Raw genomic sequence first — 25,995 nt, 5'->3', positions numbered from 1 at the left:
TATTTCAGCATGCATCTGATATTACTTATTGCAGAAGTGTTTTTATAATAAAGTAAATTAAGATGTTTAATTAAACTTCAATTACACTTTTATAAATGAATTCATATTTTATTAGTTTTCTTTAGATTTGAAATTTCAATTGCGTTCTGCGCTGTTAAAATTCAGCAAATTTGGTGAGTATATTGCACACAGAAGCAGTTTCTGCAGGTCGGCCTGCATGGCCTTGATGTTCATATGATTTTTATCCAACGAGTTGTGTGTTTTATATCTCCGAGCCTTGGCGACGGGATAAAACACACAACGAGTTGGATAAAAATCATAACCAACTACAAATCATGTGAGATTCTTTTTATTCCATGTGTAACATTTTGTTTTATACACCACAATCAATGTTTTACACAGTTTTACACAGTTTTAATACAGGATTCCATTATATTTTACTTCATTACGCTAACGCAAAACCCATTGTGACGTCACTACTAAGAAAACGATATCACATGAGCTATATCAACGGGATAAAGGGATAAACATGGGATAAATATTAGTATCAATTAGTCAAATGCACATCAATTAACAAATGGGAATAACAAGTGATGCATTAACATTTTTTTCTAGTTTATATTACATCATTCAATGAAATCGTAGAAAAGATGAAACGATTTGAAATATGCAGTCATTAAAATTTCAAAATTTAAAAGTGCACTAAATTAACATGGGCTTGTAATTTTCAAAGCTTTTTTCATGAAAGGTTTTAAAATATGCATATTGAGAGTTTCGCATTTCAAATCGTCTCGCATAAAGGACGATAAGTTCATTAACCTAGACGTCTAAATACTTTATCATCTCGGTTTCAAGAATGCTCAAACTTAATTTGAAAATATTGATTATCTCATTAACAGCTAAAATTTTCATTCATAATATATTTGACGTAAACTTTCAAAAATATTCATTATTAATATTTCTTGGCTTAATTTTGTATTTAGATTACACGGTGTCATAGAAAACATTCACAGCAAACACAAAAAGCTAAGGAACAACGGTTCCACAAACTATTTTGTAATTAGAAGGGAATTATAATGCTGATAACACATGGAAAAACGTACCTACAAATCGCCTTCCTTCTGTTTGCAGTGGTGTGTGAGAGTGCCTACAAGGCGCCTGAGTTTCATGGAGAATTTCATTTAAAATTCTTTGGAAAGCTGTCTGACAAATACTCTCAAACCATCTTTTCGTCAGAAGGAAAATCACAGATGGGAACTTTAGCAAAATGTTCCAAGTTTTGTGTCAATGACCAGCGATGTATAGGAATAGAATTATGTCACATCAGAGAGGATTGGTTCCAATGTCGAGTTTGCTGTGAATGGAAGAAAATAGGTTCCAATTACTACGATGACCAACCGCATTGTAAATACTTAGAAATGGTGAGTATATGCATTTAGATCATAATTAAGTCTAAGTTTAAATTATCAGGGATAAAAATTGACAAAGTATTAAAGAAATGGTATGTTTATCAAATTAAAATAAAAACTTCCGCCTTAAAAAATCATAACGCTTTCTTGCACGTACCGAATCATTTCTTGAAGGGTAACAAATACATTATGAGCAAATCTCAATACTTTGGTAGTCTTATTCCAGTAAAATGTATGATGCTTTCTTTCAAACAGGAAGATAAAGCCGAAGAAAACGGTAAGTCGTCCTTAATTACGAAAGTTAACGTAAACATGAAGGTTTATTGAATATTATGTTGTGTTAGATACATTAAAATGCACGGTTTTCATATGTATCTTTTTTTAAGATACACACAATAAAGTGTGCTGCCAGGAATTTTGTGTCAATCACAAAATAGTATGTTTTTTAAAAGGTTTTTTTCAGTAATACTATTTGTAAATATGTAAAGATTCAGTGAGAAGGAAGCAGATTAGTACGTTAGCACATTAAAAATTTATTGTGTTAATGATATTACAATGGTATGTTCTAAATTTTTGTCTTCGTACTTTGTTATGAATTTTATATGCTTTATAATAATGCTGATTTTAAACAAAACATTTCTATGGTTGTGGCCTCATATAGTATACGTATCAACTCATTATCAATCCATTTTTTATATTTAGAAGTTCTTCTTAATACTTTTACGGGTATTTTAAAAGGTAGATTTGGTTTTAGTGACAAAATGGTAGCAACTTCCATGCAATCTTTTAATCTTTTTATCGTTGATTCAGTAATTCATGCCATTCATGCTCATGGAAAAATTGTCTTCTATTTTTGGGACTGTAATGCCTCATTAAATTTAAAAGCTAAATATTAATGTTGGTCAAAAGCTCTACAGAGCTTATGTTACTTGTTTTCAAAAATGCGACTTTAAATAAAATGTTCTGATTCTGATTTCCCAACTTAAAGGATAAAATGTTGTAGTATTTATTATCATCTATACTATTTTCCCTAATAGCAAATCATATTGAGAAAATATTCCATGACAATAGAAAGGACAGTCAGATTATGTAGAAATAAAAGCTGCTGCTTTAAAAAAATACGTTGTTCAATTTCTTCATCATTCAAAAGATAATCAACAGCACTGCTACCAAGATAATTATGACATGTGAAATTTCCAAATATGTCACTGGTGTGACTGGCCTGCAGGGTATGCTCACTCCTCCATGGCACCTGATCTCAACTCTGATGTTTCGGGGGTTCCTGTTTTCTCTGCTCCTATTTTGTATTGTTTTATGGACTTTGAGATTGAATACTGTTCGTTATCTCCATATCCTTCTTATACAACGAAATTGATTTGCAATTCAAATGTCTAATAAAGTCTTGTTCTTATTTATTATCCATGCAAGTGGTCCTATAGACTCTGTTAAAAATATTATTATCAAACTTAAATGTTTCAAAGAAGGGTAAATATTGAATGTTATCATCAAACATACACATGCATATTTAGCAGTCCTTCCTGTTATAGCATTAAAATCTCCCATTATGATTCCTGGATCTTAATTCAAAATGAATAAAATCTCCCTGTACAAGTTTTAAAATATTAATATTTTCTTGTATTGTATCAATTACTTATTTTTATATAAATTCAACAATGTCCATGAAAAAGGGGCTTAATGTTTCAAGAATTGTGATATTTGGACCCTGCTCGGGCAATTGTATTTTAAAGAAATATGATATAAAAATTGAGTATTTGTATTGTAAAATAGACGTAAACATTTAAGCTATGCTAAAGCTTCTATAATAAATAATGGAACACCTCCTTGATATCACATGTATGATTGAATTAATTGTTACTTTTTCTTCGAGATTTCTTCACTCATAGTGAGAGGCCAGCACGTACCTCTTGTGGAGGGCTGCAAATTAAATCTTTACGAAACTAAAACCAATTTACAACACTTAAGGTAGAACCCATGTCAGATAAGTCTTTTTAAAAACATTTTCAATTTTTCAATTTTTTCAAAATGATAAAATTAGCTTATCAATCAACTAACCATTAAGATATACATATGAATAATCATCAAATAAACGGAATGCACATCATTTCATGATAGACATTACAAAATGAGCACAAAATCACATATTTGACTCAGACACATTTATCAAGATACTATACTATTTTGTTGGCAACTGAAGATTTCACAGGATTTTTGCATCCCCTCAAAATAGTTGCATGTCATTCAGCTTATCACAATAAGTTGTGTAATTCCATTACATGAGATAGTCTAGGATTTGTCCACTTAAGGTCAAGATCTAGTGAGTGAAAGGTGCCTGCTACAAGTTGCTTTAATTTAAGAAATGGTTTAAGTTGCCATGCGCTCGATACTGTGAAATAAAGGTCCCGGGCCCTTAGATGAGACCTGAAAAATCCCTTGTCACGGCAGGCGTTGTCACGATAAAACTCACTGCTCAATGTCCCTGCAGCTGAGTGCTGAGTAATGGTTAAGATTAAAGCCTGAACTGCAATATGGTGACCTCTTTATGAGTGAAAAAATACTGAATGGGACGTAAAACAGCATACAAAATTACAGTAACTTATCTACTTTGATGTATTAATCTCTGGGGAAAAAAGACCCAGACACAGTAGGTATGTTTTTTCCCTTTTTATGAATTCTATACATAGAAATATATCATATTTATTATTCTTCAGATAAGTTTTATTAAGGAAGAATTCTTCTCTTATTTCTGAATACATGAAATATTCAAAGCACATTTGCTTATATGTCTTCTTTATTTAGATTTTAGCGATTTAAAAGACAACATTTTTCTCTCCTCATCACACTAGTAAAACTTTGAACAGAAATGCAGTAAACCGCTCTTGAAAAAAGCAAAACTTTATATTTGGCGGAATGATGGCTTATGAATATATCTTCTTTTCTGCCTCTCAAAATTATTATAGAACAATGAATTTATTTATCCATTTACAAAATCAATAATTTTTCAAATGTAAATTTAATATTTATTAAGGGATTTAACATGCATTCTCTGAAAGCACAAAAAAATCTTAGAGAAACGACATCTCTCCGATTTTGATGAAAGTTGCAGCACAGGTGCACCTTGGTTATTTCAATTAAAATATTAAAATGAAAACGATTAAATTTCACATTTTCTATTTTAAAAATATTGTTATTGTGTGTATTGTATTTCCACTTCAGTGGCAGCGTCGGCCGTTTTAAGTAGTATTTACGATTCCCGACGTAAAACAGCATTTGCAGTAGATGGTGTCACAGAATGTGAAAGATTTACATGTCCTCACAGCTTGGCTGAATTTAGTCCATGGTTAAGAGTCGATCTGACCAATAAAACCAGTGTATCAAAAGTACTTGTATACAACAGACGTGATTGTTGCGGTGAGTTTTTTCTCTTTAATACATAGTTCCTTCAGTATAGTAATATAAGAAAATCACAAACAGAAATGAAAACCATCTGTATACGTATACACAATATCTCAGTTCCCCTCTCTCTCTCATGTTTTAAACTAATTACTGTAAAATCACATGCATTTTCGTGGAGTTATATTTTCATGGTTTGAGTAAAAACACATGTTTCGTAGGGATTTGAATACTTGGATGAAGAATTGTTGAGTAGTTACATATTTGATATTTTAAGTAGATTATCACTCAAACGTTTATGCAAAAATACACAATAAAGACAATCATTAATGTTTTTAAATTTTGTTTTCTTGTTTTCCTTTTGCTGTAGGAGGGCGTTTCCAGGATGTGTCTTTAATTGTCAACGAACCAGAAGGTGTGCGAAATTTTTCTTGTGGCTTCTTTCCCGGACCAGCCGTAAATGGGGACCGTATCCTATTTCATTGTGAGAATGATGCTGTTTGTGAAAGTGTTACAATTATCATGAATTATAGAAATGGACAAAAGGATACTCTCCATGTGTGTGAAGTAGAGGTTTTTCGGGAAACGTTAACACTGCTTCAAACACATGGTAACATTTAAACACCAAAATCTGTAACACAGTTCCCAATGAGCAGTATAAGACGGCTTTGGTTTTCATATATATCTTCACATGAGACATTCCGAGAATAGAACGAAAATAACGAAAAACATGGAAAGAAGATACCGTAAGCATAAATGACTATATCTTTGTTTAGAATATTTTCACGTGCATCAACGACGTTAAAAGCAAATTAAAAGCAAACTTTATTTGTATAGACGTTTGTATAATCGGAGTTATAAGAAGAATGAATTCATCAAATATATAATTGAATTATCATAATTTATGACTTTTATGTAGCTAAAAAATAAGATAATGTTCGTTTGTGAAATATAGGTAAATGCACATTTTTGAAATAAATACTTTGCCACATATGGCACACACTTAAAAGTGTGAATTCTACCGTTTTTAAATAAATTTTCCTTTTTGAGTATTTTCTTTTCTAATTTTCTCCGGAACGAAGGGGTCTTTTTGACAGAGATTTTGCCTTTTTAAACTAGGTGATTTAACTGTTTTGTCCTATACCTTAAACTAAGTGGATTAAGGTCCCCTATTTTAACTATAATTACCTCACGAAAAATAATATGTTTGCAGGACTATGGTTGTAGGGTAAACAAGCTAATTCAGAGAATTTGTGTTCCCCGCTTAGGGAAAAAGTTAGCTGAAGATCTGTAGCGTTATGGTTTATAAAAAGAATCTTCTACACACATAATGGAGAAGTCGAGAAATTCTCCCCAAAAGAGCGCAAAAAATATTGCGCCGTAAATTGCACCTTTTTTGCACTACGGGATCTGTAGCGTTATGGTCAAAGACAAATATATAAACGCTACAGATCTGCAGCTAGGAAAAAGTAAACCATGCGCAGGGGATGGGGGTTTCGGATCCCCTTGACTGAATTTGTAGAATTGAATGAATAATGAAGCAAATACAATATGCCAATATGGATATAAGGTTTGATTGATTATTCTTTATTATGTGTGTAGAAAATTCTTTTTATATGGAATATTTATCACACATTTCACATGCTGAATACTGCTTTTATTTAGTAAAAAAAAGTATTTCGGAAAAAATCGGATTTTCCTGGATGCGAACCTTGGCCCTCTCACATGTGAAGCGAGAAACATACAATTAGACCACGGAGCCGCGTTATGATTGCAAAAAATATATACAAACATTAAGTCACATATATATTCACGTTCGATATATTGTCAAAATTAAACACAATGCATGATGTCTAATTTAACCTTTATTAAACAGTTCTAATAGATGTAATAAGCATATAAAGTCCGCCGAGAACCTGTTTTATGCGTAACAACTCTCATTCATGCCCCTGTGCTAAAAATAGCGACATGTAATACAATCAATACTAATAAAACAAACGGGGCGGGACTTTTTGAGAGGAGTGAGAGAGGTTCTAGGAACTTTTGGTATAAAATTACATTGCAAAAGCTCAACATCCTCTTGATATATCGCCCGAAAACGATAGTGTTACAAACAAACAGAATGTATACATTTATGACCTTGAAGTTTAACCTTTTGACCTTAAAATCAATAGGGGTCTTCCTTAAGCTCGGGAAGTTGTTATGTAAAATTTCATTGCAAGAGCTCAAAGGGTTCTCGAGATATCGCCCGGAAACGAAAGTGTTATAACAGACAGAATTTGCGAATTTATGACCTTGACCTTGACCTTTGACCTTTTGACTTCAAAATCAATAGGGCTCTTCTTTAGTCCATAGGGAGTTGCTATGCAAAATATCATTGCAAAAGCTCAAAGGGTTTTCGAGATATCGTGTGGAAACGAAAGCGTTAAAGACAGACAGAAAGACGGACGGACGTACGGACGGACAAACGGACGGACGGACAGACTGACAGACCCAAATTAATATCCCCCACTTTTCAAGCGGGGGACAAAAAGAACATTAACATTTTCGAGAATTATGATTCAGATGTCCAATATCTATGTACTAAAGAGGTTTTTTGTAGTTAAAGATATAGAAAGCAAAGTTCGAGGCATATGTGTAAGAAGTACAAGGTGTGAATGGACTTGAAATATGGTGACACACAAATCTGGATCTAATGTGACAAACAATACCATATTAACTTCGTCGATTTCTTTGTAAGCATACTAAAGTTTATGGAAAAAGATGTGTTTGTAAGACACTGATGCCCCTGTATGGCAACATAGCAAAGATTAAGCTTTTTTAAAATGCAAATTTAATTAATTGGTACCAAAAGTAGGGTATTCTCACTGGAAAACAATTGTGAAATTTGAAAGTAAGCTTATGTTAAAGTCTTTTAATAATTACAAAAATCTCCAAGGTCAAGGTCAAAAGGTCAATGTAATTAGTATCAAATGAAAGGTCTTGCCACATAAAATACTTTTGTAGAGCATGAAAGCCCTAGCCCTAAACGTTCAGAAGGTATGGTCAACGTTCATTTTCTTAAAAAGTAGGCAAATTCCAAGATCAAGGTCAAAGTGTCAAAGTTATTGTTATCAAATGAAAAGTCTTGTCATAATAATCGAATATGTAAAGTATGAAAGCACTAGCCCAAACTCTTTAAAAGTTACGGTCAAGTTTGCTTTTTTAAAGTAGGTCAATCTCAAAGGTCAAGGTCAAAGGGTCAAAGTTCTTGGTATCCAATGAAGTGTCTTCTCACAAGGATTACATGTATGAAGTATGAAAGCCCCATCCTTTACCGTTCAAAAGTTATGGCCAAGGTTAAAGTTTTTTCACAAGTAAGGAAATCTACAAGGTAAAGGTCAAGGTCAAAGGGTCAAAGTTGTTGGTATCCAGTGAAAGGTCTTCTAACAAACATTGTATATGTGAAGTATAAATGTCCTGGTGTTTACTGTTCAAGAGATATGGCCAAAGTAAAATTTTAAAATTTTCATGTAAAAGTGGGTCAAACTCCAAAGTCAAGGTCAATGGTCAAATGGGTGGTACCCAAAGAAAGGTTTTGTCACAAGGAATACACATATGAAATATGAAAGTCATAGCTCCACTAAATCAAAAGTTATGGGCAAGTTTAAAGATTTTGCAGACAAACAGACAAACAGAGAGACAGACAGAGAGACAGACAGACAGACACGACAAAAACTATATACCCCTGAAACTTCGTTTACGGGGGCATAAAATAGTAACAAAAATACGGTCGAATATCTTAACCTTGTGGTATTTTTTGATGAAAGCAAATATGTGAGAAATGAGTCATTATGTGGCTTTTCTGCATGAATCTTAAAGTTTTACTAAACCAATGACGTTTCCAGAATGGTCCTCCTTCATGTCATATTCTTTACTGATTAATCATATTAATCAACCCAACTAATATTACAGCCACTTTCATAACTTGTTATGAACATTACACTAAAAGGCTAAGTAAAGACAAAACAGTATCTTCTTTAATCATATTTTTTAAACTTAAATTCTTTAAATGTGATGTTTTTCATGAAGCCTAGTGCGCTTCAAGAAATGTACCTTTGTGACAAGTCTGTGTGATTTACACACCAGTAACTCACACAAAACTTTAAAGTATTCCTTATATTAACTACGTGAATGTTTGAAAGCACCAAAATTTACTCAATATATGAATTTATCGCTGCCCTATATAGTTGCATGTTTACTTGCGACACTGTAGCCTCATTGTTCTCCGTGTATATTTCTACGCGAGAGTATACATAAAAACGGAATTCAAATCAATTTTACACTTGGCTTAGTAGAAAAACACAGCAAATGTAAATATATGGAGATAACAAACAATATTCAACCTCATGTCATTAAAGAACGATGCAAGAGAAGTTATGTGAAGTTTAGATTCCCATTTCCTAACTTATTGCATTTTTAAAAGAAAATTGTTTTTTTTTCTTGTAATATTTATACAGGATAGCGATTACATGATGTTTCTGTGAGTGTCAACAAACCAAAGAATGGTCAAAATTATTCATGTGGCTTTTATCCTGGGCCGGCGAAAAATGACGACAACTTCTTGTTTCTTTGTGAAACTGGCGCCATGGGTAAAAGTGTTACCGTAATGATTCATTCTAAGAATGAAGAATAGGATACAAAATTATCTTCATGTGTGTGAAATAGAGGTATTCGGAAAACTTTGACATTTATTTAAACACATGAAAAGAAAGAATTCCATTGAAATGACTGTACTGATAGAAAATGTTGAAGGAATTGTGCAAATCGTGAATATAATGTAAATTCTATCAATTTAATGTGTAATTACCTTTCAAAAATCCTTTAATTTCTATTACAAATATTTTAATGGACTGTCAAGAGGTATTTACTAATACAAATTTAACAATGTTGTAAGTACTCCTAGAAAATTAATAAATAATTGCAAATGAAAAAAAAGTACAATGTATTTCTAATACTGCACTTGAACAGTGTTGTTCATATTCTGTTTTTGTTGCCCAATTGGTTCGATGCATAAGATCACACTTTACGTACTAATAATTTCTAAAACGACAGAAGTTATTCTTTAATTCGAATGCTGATTAAGGTTTTCAGTTACAAATCACTTTCAATGAGTTGTGTACGGATTTTCCCGTTTTCCAGATATGACAGGGAACACATGGTGAGTTTATCGACAGAGTATGCTTACTCCTCCTTTTAATCCCACCTCTGATGTTGTTAACAGTCCGTATTTGCTCTGCTCTCAATCCTTATTGCATTTCGTAATTTTATGGTCGCGTGAAAGACCTTATTATAGAAAATATAACCTATTAGGGTCGTATATTAGCTGCTTTATTTCATACCAATTGTTAGGCCTTTGTATTTGTTTACTAAATGTGACTATGGAGTTTCCCTCTACTTAATGAATACCGGTACATTTGACCAGTGAACAGGAAACAGGAGATGCTTACTTTTCCTTGACACTTATCAGTGAAATTTTCCTAAAATTTCCTGGACTCATACATAATTTTGCAGTTCATACCCTGATCACAGAAATCTTGTGTTTGTAGTATTGAAGAGATTGATAGTTATCTTCACCTTGTTTCATTCAATAGACTTTAAGCTAGATTACTTTTCGTAAACTTCATGTTTTTTTTTAAATCTAATTTTAACTCGTTGCATGCAATGTGTAACCCGAGGGTTCTTATGTTTTATAGGGAAGATTCTAGCGTTAAAGTGATTGGAGTCTGATACATAATGAACATGTTTTCATGATTTCATGAATATGACTTTTTAAGTAGACGATTTGTTTTGAGAAAAAAATACATGTGACTATTAGAGAAAAAATAACCAATCAAATTGTTTTTTTTTTAAATATTTCTGTTGGATTTGATTTTCATAGTAAAATGAATAGCAGATAATTAGTCGTAAATTTAACATGGGAATTTTTTGATTATGAACGGATGATCATTATATTCTATTTTTATTCCAATAGTTTAGTACCGGTGTTGTAGAGTAGGATTTCCACTAAAGTCATCCCCCCGGAAATCGTACTCTGCAATTCAAGGAATCTCAACCAAGATATTTAGCTTTCAAATGAAAAATAAATATTCTCAAAATATAATGAAACAAACAAAAATGGATTTCTAGATTGGTATATATTTTTGGACCTATTTTAAATGTAAATGATTACATCAAGAAACTTTCTAAAATGTTGTAAAAATAAATTGTAAACTAACTATGATGGTTCACAGGGTTCGGTGCCTGGGAGGAGCAAGCATCCCCATCTTTTTCAACTAAATCTTATTTTGTAAACCTTGTTTTGACCTGATTTATAAACGCAGTATTTCAAAGTCAAACTAGTGTAAAATATAACCTAACAATAATATAACCAGTCAATGTAAAAAGACCCAATTACAGGATATGATTTTAGAAAAGTCCTTATATCTTTTATACATTTGCAGAATTGCTAACTTTACACGAAAATTTTGAAAATCTTTCAACATCAAGTCATTTCTATTTAACTGTTTTGGGTTAAAAAATTGATCGTTCTTAGAACTCAACATGCTCTCGTGCATAATATATATTTGGAGACATAACAATCCATCTTTGGCGATACTGGAATATTACTCTATAATTTTGATTACTATGTCCCACAACGCTCATAAACAAGTACGAGGACTGTTCAATAAATAATATCCTCTGTGCTCGTAAAGAAAAAAAACCGCTTTTCATCCATTTAGTCTTAATGAATTTTAACAACAAACCCACTAATATTTAAGAAAATGGCATAAAAACTGGCTTTGTGCTCTTGCAGTCCTTTGCTCTTTTCAGACCTCTGCTGTTTTTGTCATGTGCTTCTTATTTTAATTTTTTTTAAGGATTAAAATCAATAGATTCACGTTTTATTATATTTTTGAATTTCAGATAATTGTGGAAAACAACAATTTCTGACTTTTTAAGATAATTATTTAGATATTTTGTTATCGTTTTCATTCATTTTTCAAAACATAGAGTGCCAATTGAGTACTTAGCTTTTTAGCTATCAAATGTTTCTATTAAAAAATGTTTGAATTGCCTCTAAAACGATGCTTATTAAATTTGCTGTGTGTCTGAAACTCAATCAGAAATCATCGTTGATAATTTTTCGAATTTTTGCAAGCAGTTCAATGGTTCCTGTAATTTCTAGTCGGAAAGAACAGTACCCATTTTCGATGCCCGTTATAGAATTTCTAACTGAAATACACTTGCTGAAGTGGTTATTTTGGGGGATTCTGAACAATTTTTTAAACCAGCTTTAATGAAGCGTTTAATTTCACTCTAGTTTACTGATTCATTTTTAATGCAGTGTCTCGAATAGCCCTTGTTTTCCAGCTTTCACAATGAAGCTATGTGATAAAAAGTGGTCACATTAACTGTTATTAATTCATTAAAAATTAAATCATAAGAGAAATTCAAGCTTAATGACATACGATTGCTAGTCATGGAGCTTAGGACTTTATTTATTGAAAAGCCCTCGTAACTTAAATGCTAATTATTAGTATTCTTCGACCAACCTTTTCATAGAGATCTGTATCTGGGACAATCCCTGAATACTTGGAGTCAAGCATAAGAAAATATTCCTCATATCCATTTTAAGATTCCTGCATTTTCATGAACTACAAATATTCTTTTACCTATATGGTTTTGATAGACAACAGTTATAATCATTCTTCAATTCAATGGCTCTACACTTGATTTTTCCTTAAAAATCATTATTTTGTTATTGTAATAAGAGAGAAAAAAATGCTGTAAGTAAATACTTTCACATACAAATATTTTAATACATATATACAATCAGGCAGACTGCTACTGACTAATGATACAATCTTCTAGAAGCTAGAAAACTTTGATCATATAAATGATAATTTCCAAAATCCAGTTTTATCGTTGACATAACATTTACAGTAAACAGAGTAATAGGTATTACATACAGACTAAAAAATTCAATGAAAGACAAAGAACTCTTTAAATAATCATGTTTGAAATTTTAGTATGTATTCTTCATTTATCATGTTTATTGATGCATGATAACAACCTCTGAAACATCAAGAAAAATGATGATGTAAACAGTATAAAAAAAAATAAACAGACACGCCTTTAGAACCCCATTTAAACATATTAATGTTTGAGTTGTTACTTGTTAGGCTATTAATATATATTTAATGTTTATGGAAACGGTTATATTAATTATAGATGTTTAGAAACAATTACAACTGTAGAAATCAATTTGCATTTGAGGGATGGATTCGTCTTAGAAATATATCATACATGAAAACGTTAAAGTGCACAAGACCTTAAAACAGATAACGGATTGAAAAAAAACGTATTAGTGAAAACTGTCAAAACTGTGAAAGATATGAAATGCAGAAGTAAGGCAATAACTAGCGATTTATAGAAAGCTTTGAAAGTCTTTGATGATTATAAAATTCTTTAGAATCAAGAAATTATATTAAAAAAATCAAGATATTTTTTATTTCTTTATCTTTAACCTGAATACTTTTACAAGTAGTTTTTCTGAGGTTTTATTTTGACCTTTTTAGATTACAGTGTTATTGAACCTGAACGAGATAGTTATTTTCTAATGTCTACCACTGGCTACATTTGTTGAGGTTCAAGTTAACCTGTTATTTTTTTTTTCTTTTTCTTCAAAGAGACCCTCATTATTGATAAACTACGTGAATGATGAGGATGGAGAAGAACAGGTTCTAGGGCGTTGTAACGTTGATTTTTGACCCGGGTTAAAAATTGACCAGGGGGTCATTTTCAACCTTGAATACTGAGAATTAAGATGTTGAATTTAGACCTTTGTCCGTTGAAACCTGAACCGAGTCGTGGAATTTTGATCATAAAACCAGTTCTAAATTCAACAGCATAAAAACACGTATATATGGTTTGGTTTTCACAAATGTGATTTAATCCATGGGCGCGGGGAAGGGGGGAGGGGTAGGGATGCTTAGCTCCCCCAACTTTTTTGCAAAGATAGACATAATTGATATAGATACTGAACAAAGTGAAATTGTTTTAGCCCCCTCCCGCCCCTTTAAACGAGCACGTTACAGTGTAGTCAAAGAAAGAAGCGTAAGTGGTAGTGCTAATCAGATCCTTCCCTTTCTAAAGAAGAAATTATTCAAAATCAAATGTCATTTTAAAAACATTTTTATATTCCACGGTGCCGTAAGGAATTTGACCTACCCTATATATATTGAATTCCAAAACTTCATAAAAATCCTTACAAAAATACATTGAGGGTTCCAGTAAATATTCAGTCAAGCCTCTTTCGTTACTCCTTACTAAGATATTGACAGTAGTGAAGGAAAAGCTTCAGGACTTCTGTGCAACAATATATTTAAGAAGTGGCGTGAATTAGATGTTGATACTCAAAAATTCCAAAAAACTTTTGGACAATTTGAAATCACAAAATTTTACTAGAATCAACAGCTTTAAAACTCAAAACTTACATTAGCGTCTTTTTAGTAAAATATATATCCAAATAGGAAACAGACGTTTCTTACTCTGTTCTACCGTTTATTTCAAGCTCACTAAGATATATCGTGTCGGCATATGAATGGAAATAATCATTGATAATTGATCATTCGTCCACGATATATAGAAATGTCGAATTGAAGTCCACAGCAAAGGATTCCTTTTCTCCTGAAGAAGTTTTAAATAAAATCTGCCTTCAATGAATGCAAAACTATGCCTGCTAATAACAAAGTTCAGTAGCATCCATATATTTTTAACAGATAATTGGAAGATATGGTCTCAAAAAACTACATATATATTATCAATCAGAATAACAAACATGTTTTATTATGTAAATCAGAGCATTTGTGTTTGCAATCAGAATAATTTTTAACAGTCTAAGACATATGACAAGGTTATTATATTAATGAACTACATTTTTAATTTTAAAAAATCAGCTGTATATGACTTCTTTTATCCCGGGGAATGGTTTTATAGAATGTTTAAAAGTCGTACGTTGTGATGTTACTGATGTAGGTAATTTTTTTTGTAATTTGATCAAATTTTCTGAAAGTTTTCCTAAAGTATTAAGGTTGTACAACAGTATTTTTCGCTATTTATTCTTACCACAAATGTGCAAGTTTGAGCAGGTGTTATTAATTGAAAAACAAACTTCTGAAAAGTTTCTTTTTGAAATTTTGTAAACAATTCTTCATAAAGATTTAAGTACCAAAAAATACATAGCCATCAAGCAAGGCATGCAAGTTTAATTTGTTTCGGTTGAAATCGAGCAGGTGCTTGAAAATCTGGTCCAGGGCTTAATCACTCCCCACTCCTGACAGTATATGGAAAAACAGCAACCTTAATTTAAATTAATATAGTCAATACAGGAAGTTTACATTTGTTTATATAAAAAAAAAATTTAAAAAAATAGCTCCATTCTCGTATCAAAATGCCCGAATCGGAAGGGGAAATTCGGGGATTATAGCCATAAATTAACCTTAACATCAAGTGAAATACTGTAATGACACCTGCAAAGAAGGAGTAAAGAAAAGGGCTTACAGGGTCATTTACTGGGACCCGCTATATATTATTGTTGGTAAGGATTTTTTCGGAGGTACGGGTTTTCATATTTAACCTTAATCGCTTGATGCGATTTTACGGGACAGTTAAGCAAAAAAACCACAAAAAAACAAAACAAAACAAAACAAAACAAAACAACAAAAAAAAAAAAAAAAAAAAAGAAAACAAAAAAACAAAACAAAAACAAAAACAAAAAACATGAAGAGATTTTCTCAAAAAAAGAAAAAAAAAAGAAAAAAATGAAGAGATATATTAGGCAATGAGAACAAAGTGTTAGATGAAAAAAGCGAATATAAAAATAATGAAAAAAATATGAAAACAAAAATGGATTTACAAGCACAGAGAAACAACAATTAGAAAATGATCAATAAAAGTTTAATAAAAGATCCAAGAAAGAAATATTAAGGAAGCCAACTTGAGTTTTATTTGTGCGAAACCTATAATGGCCAACATCTTAAATTTTATAACATATGATACTTACACTGACATCAATGTACATGGCAAATTTGGAGAAAATATATCGTCCAGGTATTTTAATCGTACCGTTTCAAAATACAGGTACATTTACTAATGGATTTTATGGGAAAGTGCCAATTTTCGCACATTAAAGAGAATTAAACAAATACTACAATATACTTTTTACTCATATTATATTATATAAACTTTAGGGATCAGTTGTATAATATAAAATACGTATATCTATCTCATACGTGTGGGTGATACAGGTCGTTGGATAAACTTGTGCTATATCAACGGGTAGATGCTTTATCAATAGCACTTCCGGTTTTGACACGATCCCTCGCTTAAAAATTTTATTTGAAACTTTTATTTGTGATCCCTATTATTGCCCTAATAAAATGAATGATAAAGAGCGATAATATCGTTCAAGGCAAGAAAAAGGCTCGTATATGTCAAAGAAGTGTCTTATTTTATCAAGGAATCTGTATTGGTTACACGGAGACATATGTTACCCCCCCTTTTAAATCGTTTTCGGAGAAAGTAAAGCCTAGCAGTTAAGTTGTTGTTACAAGATTCCTTTAACATCTTCAATAATGCTTTCTTATATTATACTACGTATGCCTACCTAGTAACGTAGGTGTAACTTACCATGGATCAACAATGAATCTACCAGTAGGCCCCTAGCCTTGCCTATCACGTTTTGTACTGCCATCTTTATCCAACTCGTTGAAATGGTGTATATTCGCTCGGCAAGCCTCGCGAATATATGCACCATTTCAACTCGTTGGATAAAGCCAATATCAAATCACACAATATAGATATTCTCTATATATTATATAATGGTTATTACAATATTATACATTTATTGACTGAGCTCGAGGGCAACATGCGTTTTGTCGGACCCAAGAACCAAACTGTCTGCCTGAGGCCGTTAAAACAGGGTTTGGTTCGAGGGTCCGACAAAACGCATTTTGCCCGAGAACTCTGTCAATAAATGTTTTGTTATACCTTTCAATTTATTATATATTTTTTGACATAAATGTATTTTGTACTATATTCCGTAATGTAACATTAGATCTGTCACTGTTTAAAATCAAAGAATGAAAATGAGATTAAGCTCCGCCCATTCGGTGACGTAAGCGGTACAACATCTCCCCGAGCGGTCCAACATCTCACTCAGCGGTCCAACATCGATTTTTTATGCCCGCTCAGCAAAACATTAAAAATGTTAGACTTTTTTTCTGTATAGATTTGTATAGGAACAATTTTTTAAAGGTATAACAATATACATTACATGCAAGAAACACAAATTTCTACTGTCTGGTTTCAAACCTCTTTCGCTACTCCTAACTAAGATATTGACAGTAGTGAAGGAAAAACTTCAAGCGTACTGTACAACTATATATTCAAGAAGTGGTGTGAATCAGATGTGGATACTAAAAAAATCTAAAAACTTTTGGACAATTTGAAATCACAAGACTTTACAAAAATCAACAGCTTAAACTCTTACGACTTTTCAACCTTATATAGAACCATTCCCCACGATAAATTAAAGTCCATGCTTTTTGATATCGTTGACAGCTGCTTTTTAATAAAAATGGAACTCTTAAACTAACTTACCTGGTCTTTAGTCATTTTCAGAACTATTTTGTTAAAAAACATTCCGATTGAACACACAAGTACTCTGAAGTTGACATCAAAGAGATGCTTGAGTGTCTCTTTAACAATATCTATGTGGTTTTTGATGATCAGGTATTCCAACGATCTATTGGAATTTCTATTGGTGCCAATTGCGCTCCGTTATTAGCAGACCTATTTTTATATTCATATGAAGCAGAATTTGTGCCAAAAAACTTGTTGTAGCCTTCAACTTGACATTTAGATATATCGACGACCTATTGTCAATTAACAATTGTAATTTCCATTCCTACATCGATACGATATATCCTGATGATCTTGAAATCAAGGATACAACAGAGTTGGACACATCTCTTTTATACTTGGATATATTACTTGAAAAAGACGCTAATGGTAATCTAACAACCAAGCTATATGATAGACGTGATGACTTTAACTTTTCTATCGTCAACTTCCTTTACTTATGCAGCAATATACCTTCATCACCTGTATACAGAGTTTATGTATTTCAGTTGATTTGATACGCAAGGACTTGCTCTACGTATGAACAATTAATTTCTAAAACGAGGTAAATTATTGACAAGCAAGTTGATAAAACAAGAATATCAGTTGTCTCGAGCTCGTTTAAAGACATCATTTCGTAAGTTCTATGGTCGATATGATATCCTTGTGAGCAAATACAATTTATCATTGAGTCAAATGCTGACTGACGTTTTCCATACTTTATATTTGTCCATTATTGATACATTATACATTGAACTGAGGACGGATTTTTCCGGTATTTCCCGATCATGACAATGAGCGAGCGGAAGATGTGACCGGTCAGCAGGGGATGCTCATTCATCCATGGCACCTGATGTTTCGGAGGTCCGTGTTTGCTCTGCTCTTATTTTGTATTGTTTTATGGACTTTGAGATTGAATACTGTTTGTTATCTCTATATCGTTAATTAAAGAAGTCAAGATAAAATTTACACCATTTTCGCCTGAAAATCATATATCTCGACCAATATTTCAGAATTAACATCACTTGAATTATAAATTAAAGAGTTTTCTTCCTGGCTGAGGATCAGAGTCCCTTTAATAAGATTATATTTATAACCATGGTTGCATCTAATAAAACATAATAAGGGTTAAAGTATTTACCAAAAAATAAAATTTAAGTGCAAACAGGTCAACTTAAATGTACCGTTGTTCAGTAGGATGCACACTGACCCCCTATTTTCTCTGCGATTTTGAGTTACACCATATGAGTTCTTATCCAAAATATACTTATCAAAAAATCCGTGATTAGAAAATTTCACGAGTGACATACCTTAAATAATCAATTTGTTTTACATTTTTCAAATGTCGTTTCAAAATCGAAACTCTCTTTGGACTGGCCCCAAGAACACATGTCTGCTGTTAAACATCATCAAAGAGGTTTCTAACCATAGTTATGTTATTGCATGAAGAAAATACATATTAAATGCAATGCATTTAGTAATTCATATATAACATCAATAAATTCGTAGAAAAGATGTCCAATTAAATGATTTGAAATATGCAGGCATTTAAATTTCAAAATTTTAAAACTGCACTAAATTAGCAGTGGCTTGAAATTGTCAAAGCTATTCTCATTAAAAGTTTTAAAATATTCATATTGAGAGATTCGAATTTAAAAGCACAAAATTAACTAGCTTACACTTCTAAATAATATATCATTACAATTCAAGAATGCTCAAAATTGATTTGAAAATATCGATTATCTTACTAACATGTAACAGCCCCAAATTTTTAAAAATACTTTGCAGTAAGCTTTTTAAAAAAATTATTCATTTATAATCCATGGCTTGATTTTGTATTACGACTTCACAGTGTCATTGGCAACATTCATCAGCAAACACAAAGAAAGCAACGACTGCTCCACAAATTAGATTTTTTTGTTATCTAAAGTGAATTATAATCATGATAACAAATGTTAAAATGTACCTACAAATCGCCTCCCTTCTGTTCCCAGTGGTGTGTGAGAGCGTCTACAACGCGCCTCAGTATCAGGGTGAATTTCATTTGAAATTCTTTGGAATGCTGTCTGACAACTACTCTCAAACCATCTTTTCGTCTGAAGGAAAATCACAGATTGGAACTTTAGCAAAATGTTCCAAGTTTTGCGTAAATGACAAGCGGTGTATAGGAATAGAACTATGTCAGATCAGAGACGATTGGTTCCAATGTCGAGTTTGCTGTGAGTGGAAGAAAATAGGTTCCAATTACTACGATGACCAGCCGAAATGTAAATACTTAGAAATGGTGAGTATATGCATTTCAATCACAATAAAGACTAATTGTCATGTATCAGGGGTAAACACTGACATAGTATTAAAGCAATGTTATCAAATTAGAATAAAACTTCAGCCTTAAAAAATCATAACACTTTCTTAAAAGTATCGAATTATTTTTGGAAAGGTAACAAATACAAAATGAACAAATTTCAATACTTTGCTAGTCTTCTTCCAGTAACATTTATGATACTTTTTTTCAAACAGGAAAATGAAGACGAGAAAAACGGTAAGTCGTCAATAATTACAAAAGTTAACTTAAACAAAAAGGGATATTAAATATTATGTTGTGGTAGATAAATACTTACATGCGGTCTTTTGTATATCATTCATGGTTTGGTAAATATGCAGGAGCAACTATTTCCACGATTTTCATATGTACCCTTTTATTTAGATACACACAATAAAGTGTGCTGCCAGGAAGTTTGTGTCAATCACAAAATAGTATGTGTTTTGTTTTTGTTTTCGTTTGTTTGTTTTTGTTTTTTGTTTGTTTGTTTTTTTTTTTATAGAATTTTGTCAGTTATACTATTTGTAAATATGTAAATATTCTGTGAGAAGGAAGCAGATTCGTACGTTAGCACATAACGAATTTATTGTGTTGATGGTATGTTCTTAATTTTTGTTTTCGTACTTTGTTATGAATTCTATATGTTTTATAATACTGATTTTAAACAAAAAATATTTCTAGGGTTGTGGCCAGATAAATTTCATCTATACTAGTTTTTAGCACATACATATCAACTCATTATCAATCCATTTCTTTTTATGTTTAGCTTTTTAGTACTTTTACGGAGTTTTTCTTAAGATAAATTTAGTTTTAGTGACATAATGGCAGCATCTTCCAGAGAATGTTTTAATAACATTAATAACATATCAGCAGTCTCGTTTAAAGTAATCATTTCGTAAGTTCTATGGTCGATGCAATGACCTTGTCAGCAAATACAATTTATCATTGAGTCAAATGCTGACTGACGTTATTATCTATACTATTTTCTCTAACAGCAAATCATTTTGAGAAAAAAAATTCCATGGCAACAGAAAGGACAGTCATATAATGTAGAAATAAAATCTGTTGCTTCAAAAAACAAAATACTTTGAACAATTTCTTCAACATTCATAAATTGGTTTGCAATACAAATGTCTACTAAATGTTCTTGTTCTTATCTATTATCCATGCAAGTGTCCCTAAAGACTGTTGAAAATATCATTATCAAACTTATATGCTTCAAAGAAGGGTAATTATTGATTGTTATCATTAAACATACACATGTATATTTAGCAGCCCTTCCTGTTCTAGCATTAAATACGGGTAAATATTGACTGTTATCATTTAAAATACACATGTATATTCAGCAGCCCTCCGTGTTCTCGCATTAAAATCGGGTAAATATTGATTGTTATCATTAAGATTAGATATTAATTTGTATACTACATTTGCGTGTTACAATGCATTTTTGACAATATAAAATATAAAAGTTTGGCACAAAAAAAAGAATTAAAATAAAATATCGGAAATCGAAAGACATGAATATAATTCGACACATTACGTTTGTATACCAAGGATAACCCATGAAAGCCAATGGCTTATTTCCAGTGGGGTCCTTATGCGCATACATTTAAATTGATGTTAAATAAAATGAACATAAAAATATAAAGATTAAAGCTAAGATGTGGGATCGAGTTGACAACACACAGATCCTTAAAAATGAATTGTAGTATGTATATATACCAAATCTTTACATGGTTGTAATCTAGACAACTAATAATAAGAAGAAACTAATGAAACACAACTTGACTTTTACATTGGGCAATTTCCCTTTCTACTAAAAATTTCTTGACATTTCATTTAAAAGCAACTTATTTCCAGTATTTAAAACAGGTTTAATGTCTGCTGTTCCAATCTTTGATTCCATTAAAATAGAAAGATTTAGACCGTTTATGCTTAATTAATGGTAAAACAAAATCTGCATTTGAGGTTGATCTTGTATGATAACTACTAAAATTTGACCGACGTAAAAATGTTCGTTAAGATAGGAAGGGGATTTTCCTTGAAAAATATTAAAAATATGGTTGAGTCTAAGTTGAAAGACTCTATTTTTAATAAATTTCATTGATCAAGTATTTTATAATTCACAGATGCCTGTGAACCTAAATTTAAAATAAATCGAACCATCTTGTTTTGACAAATTTGTAACTTTTTCTTTAAAGTTTTGGAAAGCCCTGCATACCAAGCACTACAGGCGTAATCAATATGACATTGTATTAATGCTGAACACAGAGTCATTTTACAAAAAGTATCTTAAAAACGGGCTTGTCGGTACAGAAATCGCAATCTATTATTTACTTTCTAAACAATCGATTCAACAATGCATTCACCACTTAAACATTTGTCAATCAAAACTTCAAGATATTTAACTTTTCCTTTACAATCAATATTATGTTACATGTAATTACATACAACTTCAAATTTTTCAACATTTTGAAGCTTTCTTTTTGAACCAAATAAAATGCATTCAGTTTTACCTAAATGTAACGATAATTTATTATCTACAAGCCAATGCGAAGTCTGGTCTAAAACTTTACTAAGCTTTTCTGATATAAAATCAGGATCTTTATATGCAAATAAAATAACACTGTCATCAGCGTATAAAATAAGTTTACAATCTGTGTCAACACTAGTGACTTTGTCAGTAACGTAAATTAAAAATAATATTGGGCGTTTACGTCAGGCGTTTATGTAAATTATCACACAAGCCAATCGATTGACAATAAATAAATAGATTATTACGTAGTACGTATGAAAATATCTTCTTTTCTGCCTCTCAAATTATTATAGAATAATAAATTTTGTTATACATTTACATAATCAAAAACTTTTCAAATGTTAGTTTAATTAATATAAAGGCACTTAAGTTTCTTACCATATAAATATGATTTTCAAACAAACAAAAACTATATTAGCTTTTATAAGCTTTCAATCTGAGTACAGATTTGAGCAAAAAATATGTATTTTTTTTTCTTTCTTACTAAATAATCAAAACTTTTTGGTTTTGTATCATTTTGTATCTATATGTGAAAACTTTACCATATGTGAAAATGAGAAAAATTTTAACTATACGAAGCATATGAAAATAAGAAATATATCCCAAACATTTAAGAAAAGTAGAGAAAATTCGAATTATCTAATATCCATTTTAGCTAAATTACTGCTATGTCAAATTGGAAATCTCATCTTATAGGCCTTTTATGGTAGAATTTTTATGTAAAAAGAAAAACTTCCAAAGTTTTGAAATTCAAGTAAGGATTGCATAATTGGCAAGTAAATTTTTTTTAATGTTCAGGAACAATGTAATGACCTTGACCAAACCTTGTCTCTTATATAAAACGGTCAAATTTAATTTGATTTTTAATATTGCCTTCTTGATTCTGTCTTAAATACAAGAAACAGATAAGAATCCTACATTAAAATATTAAAAGGAAAACGATTAAGTTTTATACTTTCTTATTCAAAAATATCTTATTGTGTATACTGTTTTTTAATTCAGTGGCAGTGGCGGCCGTTTTAAGCAGTCTTTTCGGTCCCCAATTTAAAGCAGCATTAGCAGTAGATGGTGTGACAGAATGCGAAGGTGCATTTCCTCACAGTAAGGCTGAATTCAGTCCATGGTTAAGAATTGATCTGGCCAATATAACCAATGTATCAAAAGTACTCGTATAAAACAGACGAAATTGTTGTGGTGAGTTTTTTTCTCTTTAATACGTAGTTCATTCAGTATTGTATATGAGGAAATCACAAAAAGAAATGAAATAACATCTGCGCGTATACACGGTATATATTCTTTCTCAATCCCCCTCTCTTTATTTCTCTTTCTCTCTCGTTTTTTTAAGAAATTATCTAAAAATGACCAGTTACAAACTTCAGCGGCTGTTCAAATGAAACATATGGAGATATCAAACAGTATTCAAGATCAAAAGTCCTTGAATTAATACAAAATAGGAGTAGAGCAAACACAGATCTCTAAAACATCAGAGGAAGGATCAGGTGCCATGGAGGATTGAGCCTCTCTTGTTATATGCTCCTTGGAAATAACGGTAAATTCCGTCGTCTATTCTATATTTAAATAATGGGCTAACAATTAGAATGAAAATCGTGTCGGCATTTGACTTAATGATAAATTGTATTACTGACAAAGTCAGAGTATCAATCATAGAAATTACAAAATGATGGCCGGTCGGCAGGGGATGCTCACTCCTCCATGGCACCTGATCCCACCTCTGATGTTTCGGAGGTCTGTGTTTGCTCTGCTCCTATTTTGTATTGTTTTATGGACTTTGATATTGAATACTGTTAGTTATCTCCATATCCTCCATACATTTCATACACCATTTGAAATCACATTCCACTCATTGATACTTAACATTCCATTCAACCAAGTCGGCTTTTATCTGCCTTAGTTCATATTTCACCTGATTAAACCATGCATCGAAAATCTATTGCTTTGACACAAAATATAAACCTCTGTATTTTGAAAATAAAGAAGATCGTCTTTCAAAAGTTTATGCCAAAATTTACAATTATTGATTTTTTTTTTCAAAATTCGTTTTCTTGTACTTTTTGTAGGAGAGCGATTCCACGATGTTTCTGTGAATGTAAACGAACCAGAAAGTGTGAGAAATTTTTCTTGTGGCTTCTTTCCTGGACCAGCCGTAAATGGAGATCGCATCCTGTTTCTTTGTGAGAATGGTGCTGTTGGTGAAAGTGTCACAATTATGATGAATTATAGAAATGGAAAAAAGAGTTATCTTCATGTGTGTGAAGTAGAAGTTTTCGGGAAACGTTAACACTGCTTCAATCACATGACTCTGGTTTTCATACCCAGGTAGAACGATAATAAAAAATGTGGAAAGGATATATCTATGAAGATCAACATAAATAACTATAGACATGTTTGTTCAGAATATTTTCAAGTGCATCAACGATGTTAAAAGCAAATTAAAAGCAAACTTTATTCGTATAGACCTTCGTATAATTGACGTTATAAGAAGAATGAATTTATCCACAATATAATTGAAAGATTTAACAGCTCAAAGAATAAGTAAACATACTGTTCGTTTTTTGAAGTAAAGTAAAATGAACATTCTGCAAATAAATACATTGTCACAAATGGCTCATACTCAAAAGATGAACTTTTTGAATTTTAGAATAAATTTTCTTTTTTTAGTATTTTCATCACAAATTTTCTCTGGAACGAAGAAGTCTTTTTGACAAAGGTTTGGTTCTTTTAAACTAGGTGATTTAAGGTCCTCATTATGAACTATGATTACGTTACAAGAAATTATATGTTCAGCAAAACGATAATTGTAGGGTGAAGAAGAACATGAACATATTGGAGAATTACATGTTTCAGATGTCCAATTTCTATCCACTAAAGAGGGGTGTTCGTAGTGAAAGATATAGGAAGCAAAGTTCGATGCATATGTGTAAGAAATACAAGGTGTGAATGATTTTCAATTTGAAATATGGTGACACACTACCACCTACGCCGTGTAATTCCTGCAAATATACATTGACTTTTCCAAGTTTTTCAATTACAAAAAGAAAAAAAACGTTACATTGCCTGGATATCCAGTTTCTGAAACATTATCCTCCATCGTGTTCATGTACTTCTTCACCCTATAACTATAGTCCTGCTTGACACGTTAGCGTTAGTATGTGTTTCTCAAAATCATATGTAAGTTTTGAATATTTTAAATTATCCTAAAGAACCAAAATGAGACTGCTGATATTCCTTTTTCATCAACTTGCTTGTCAATAATTAACCTCGTTTTAGAAATTGTTCATGCTCATGCTCTTGCGTGTCTCTTGCGTATGGAGAAATGTATGTGGGACAATCTCTGAATACTGGAGGTCATGCATAAGGAAAAAAATCCTCATATCTATTTTAAGATTCCTGCATTTTTCATGAACTACAAATATTCTTTTACCTGTATGGTTTTGATAGAAAACATTTAATATAATCATTCCCCAATTTCTTGACTCTACACTTGATCCTTTTCTTTAATAAAATATTTTCTTATTGCAAAAAGAAAGAAAAAAAATGTTGGTAGTACATGTAAATACTTTCACATACAAATATTTTAATACATATATACA

The 25,995-nt window shown here is 31.5% G+C and overlaps 1 protein-coding gene across 2 annotated transcripts; it reads left to right on the top strand.

Annotated features, from left to right (window-relative positions):
- Nucleotides 1-1,073: 1,073 nt before the first annotated feature.
- LOC134268225 (fucolectin-like) lies at nucleotides 1,074-25,010 on the top strand. Of its 2 annotated transcripts, none has more exons than XM_062750415.1 (4): nucleotides 1,074-1,421; nucleotides 1,665-1,686; nucleotides 4,644-4,838; nucleotides 24,463-25,010. In XM_062750415.1, the coding sequence occupies exons 1-4, from the start codon at nucleotides 1,077-1,079 to the stop codon at nucleotides 24,681-24,683; spliced, it is 783 nt and encodes a 260-aa protein (XP_062606399.1). In that variant the 5' UTR covers nucleotides 1,074-1,076; the 3' UTR covers nucleotides 24,684-25,010. The 2 variants fall into 2 exon arrangements, with proteins under 2 accessions (XP_062606399.1, XP_062606398.1); XM_062750414.1 differs by lacking the exon at nucleotides 24,463-25,010 and adding an exon at nucleotides 5,191-5,721.
- Nucleotides 25,011-25,995: the final 985 nt, after the last annotated feature.

The sequence above is a fragment of the Saccostrea cucullata genome, unplaced genomic scaffold, assembly GCF_032062105.1.
Source record: "Saccostrea cucullata isolate Sc308-1 unplaced genomic scaffold, CSIRO_AGI_Scuc_v1 ctg1116, whole genome shotgun sequence".
Taxonomy (NCBI): Eukaryota; Metazoa; Mollusca; class Bivalvia; order Ostreida; family Ostreidae; genus Saccostrea; species Saccostrea cuccullata.
The sequence above is the reverse complement of the archived record's forward strand: the minus strand, read 5'-3'. Positions and strand labels throughout refer to the sequence as shown.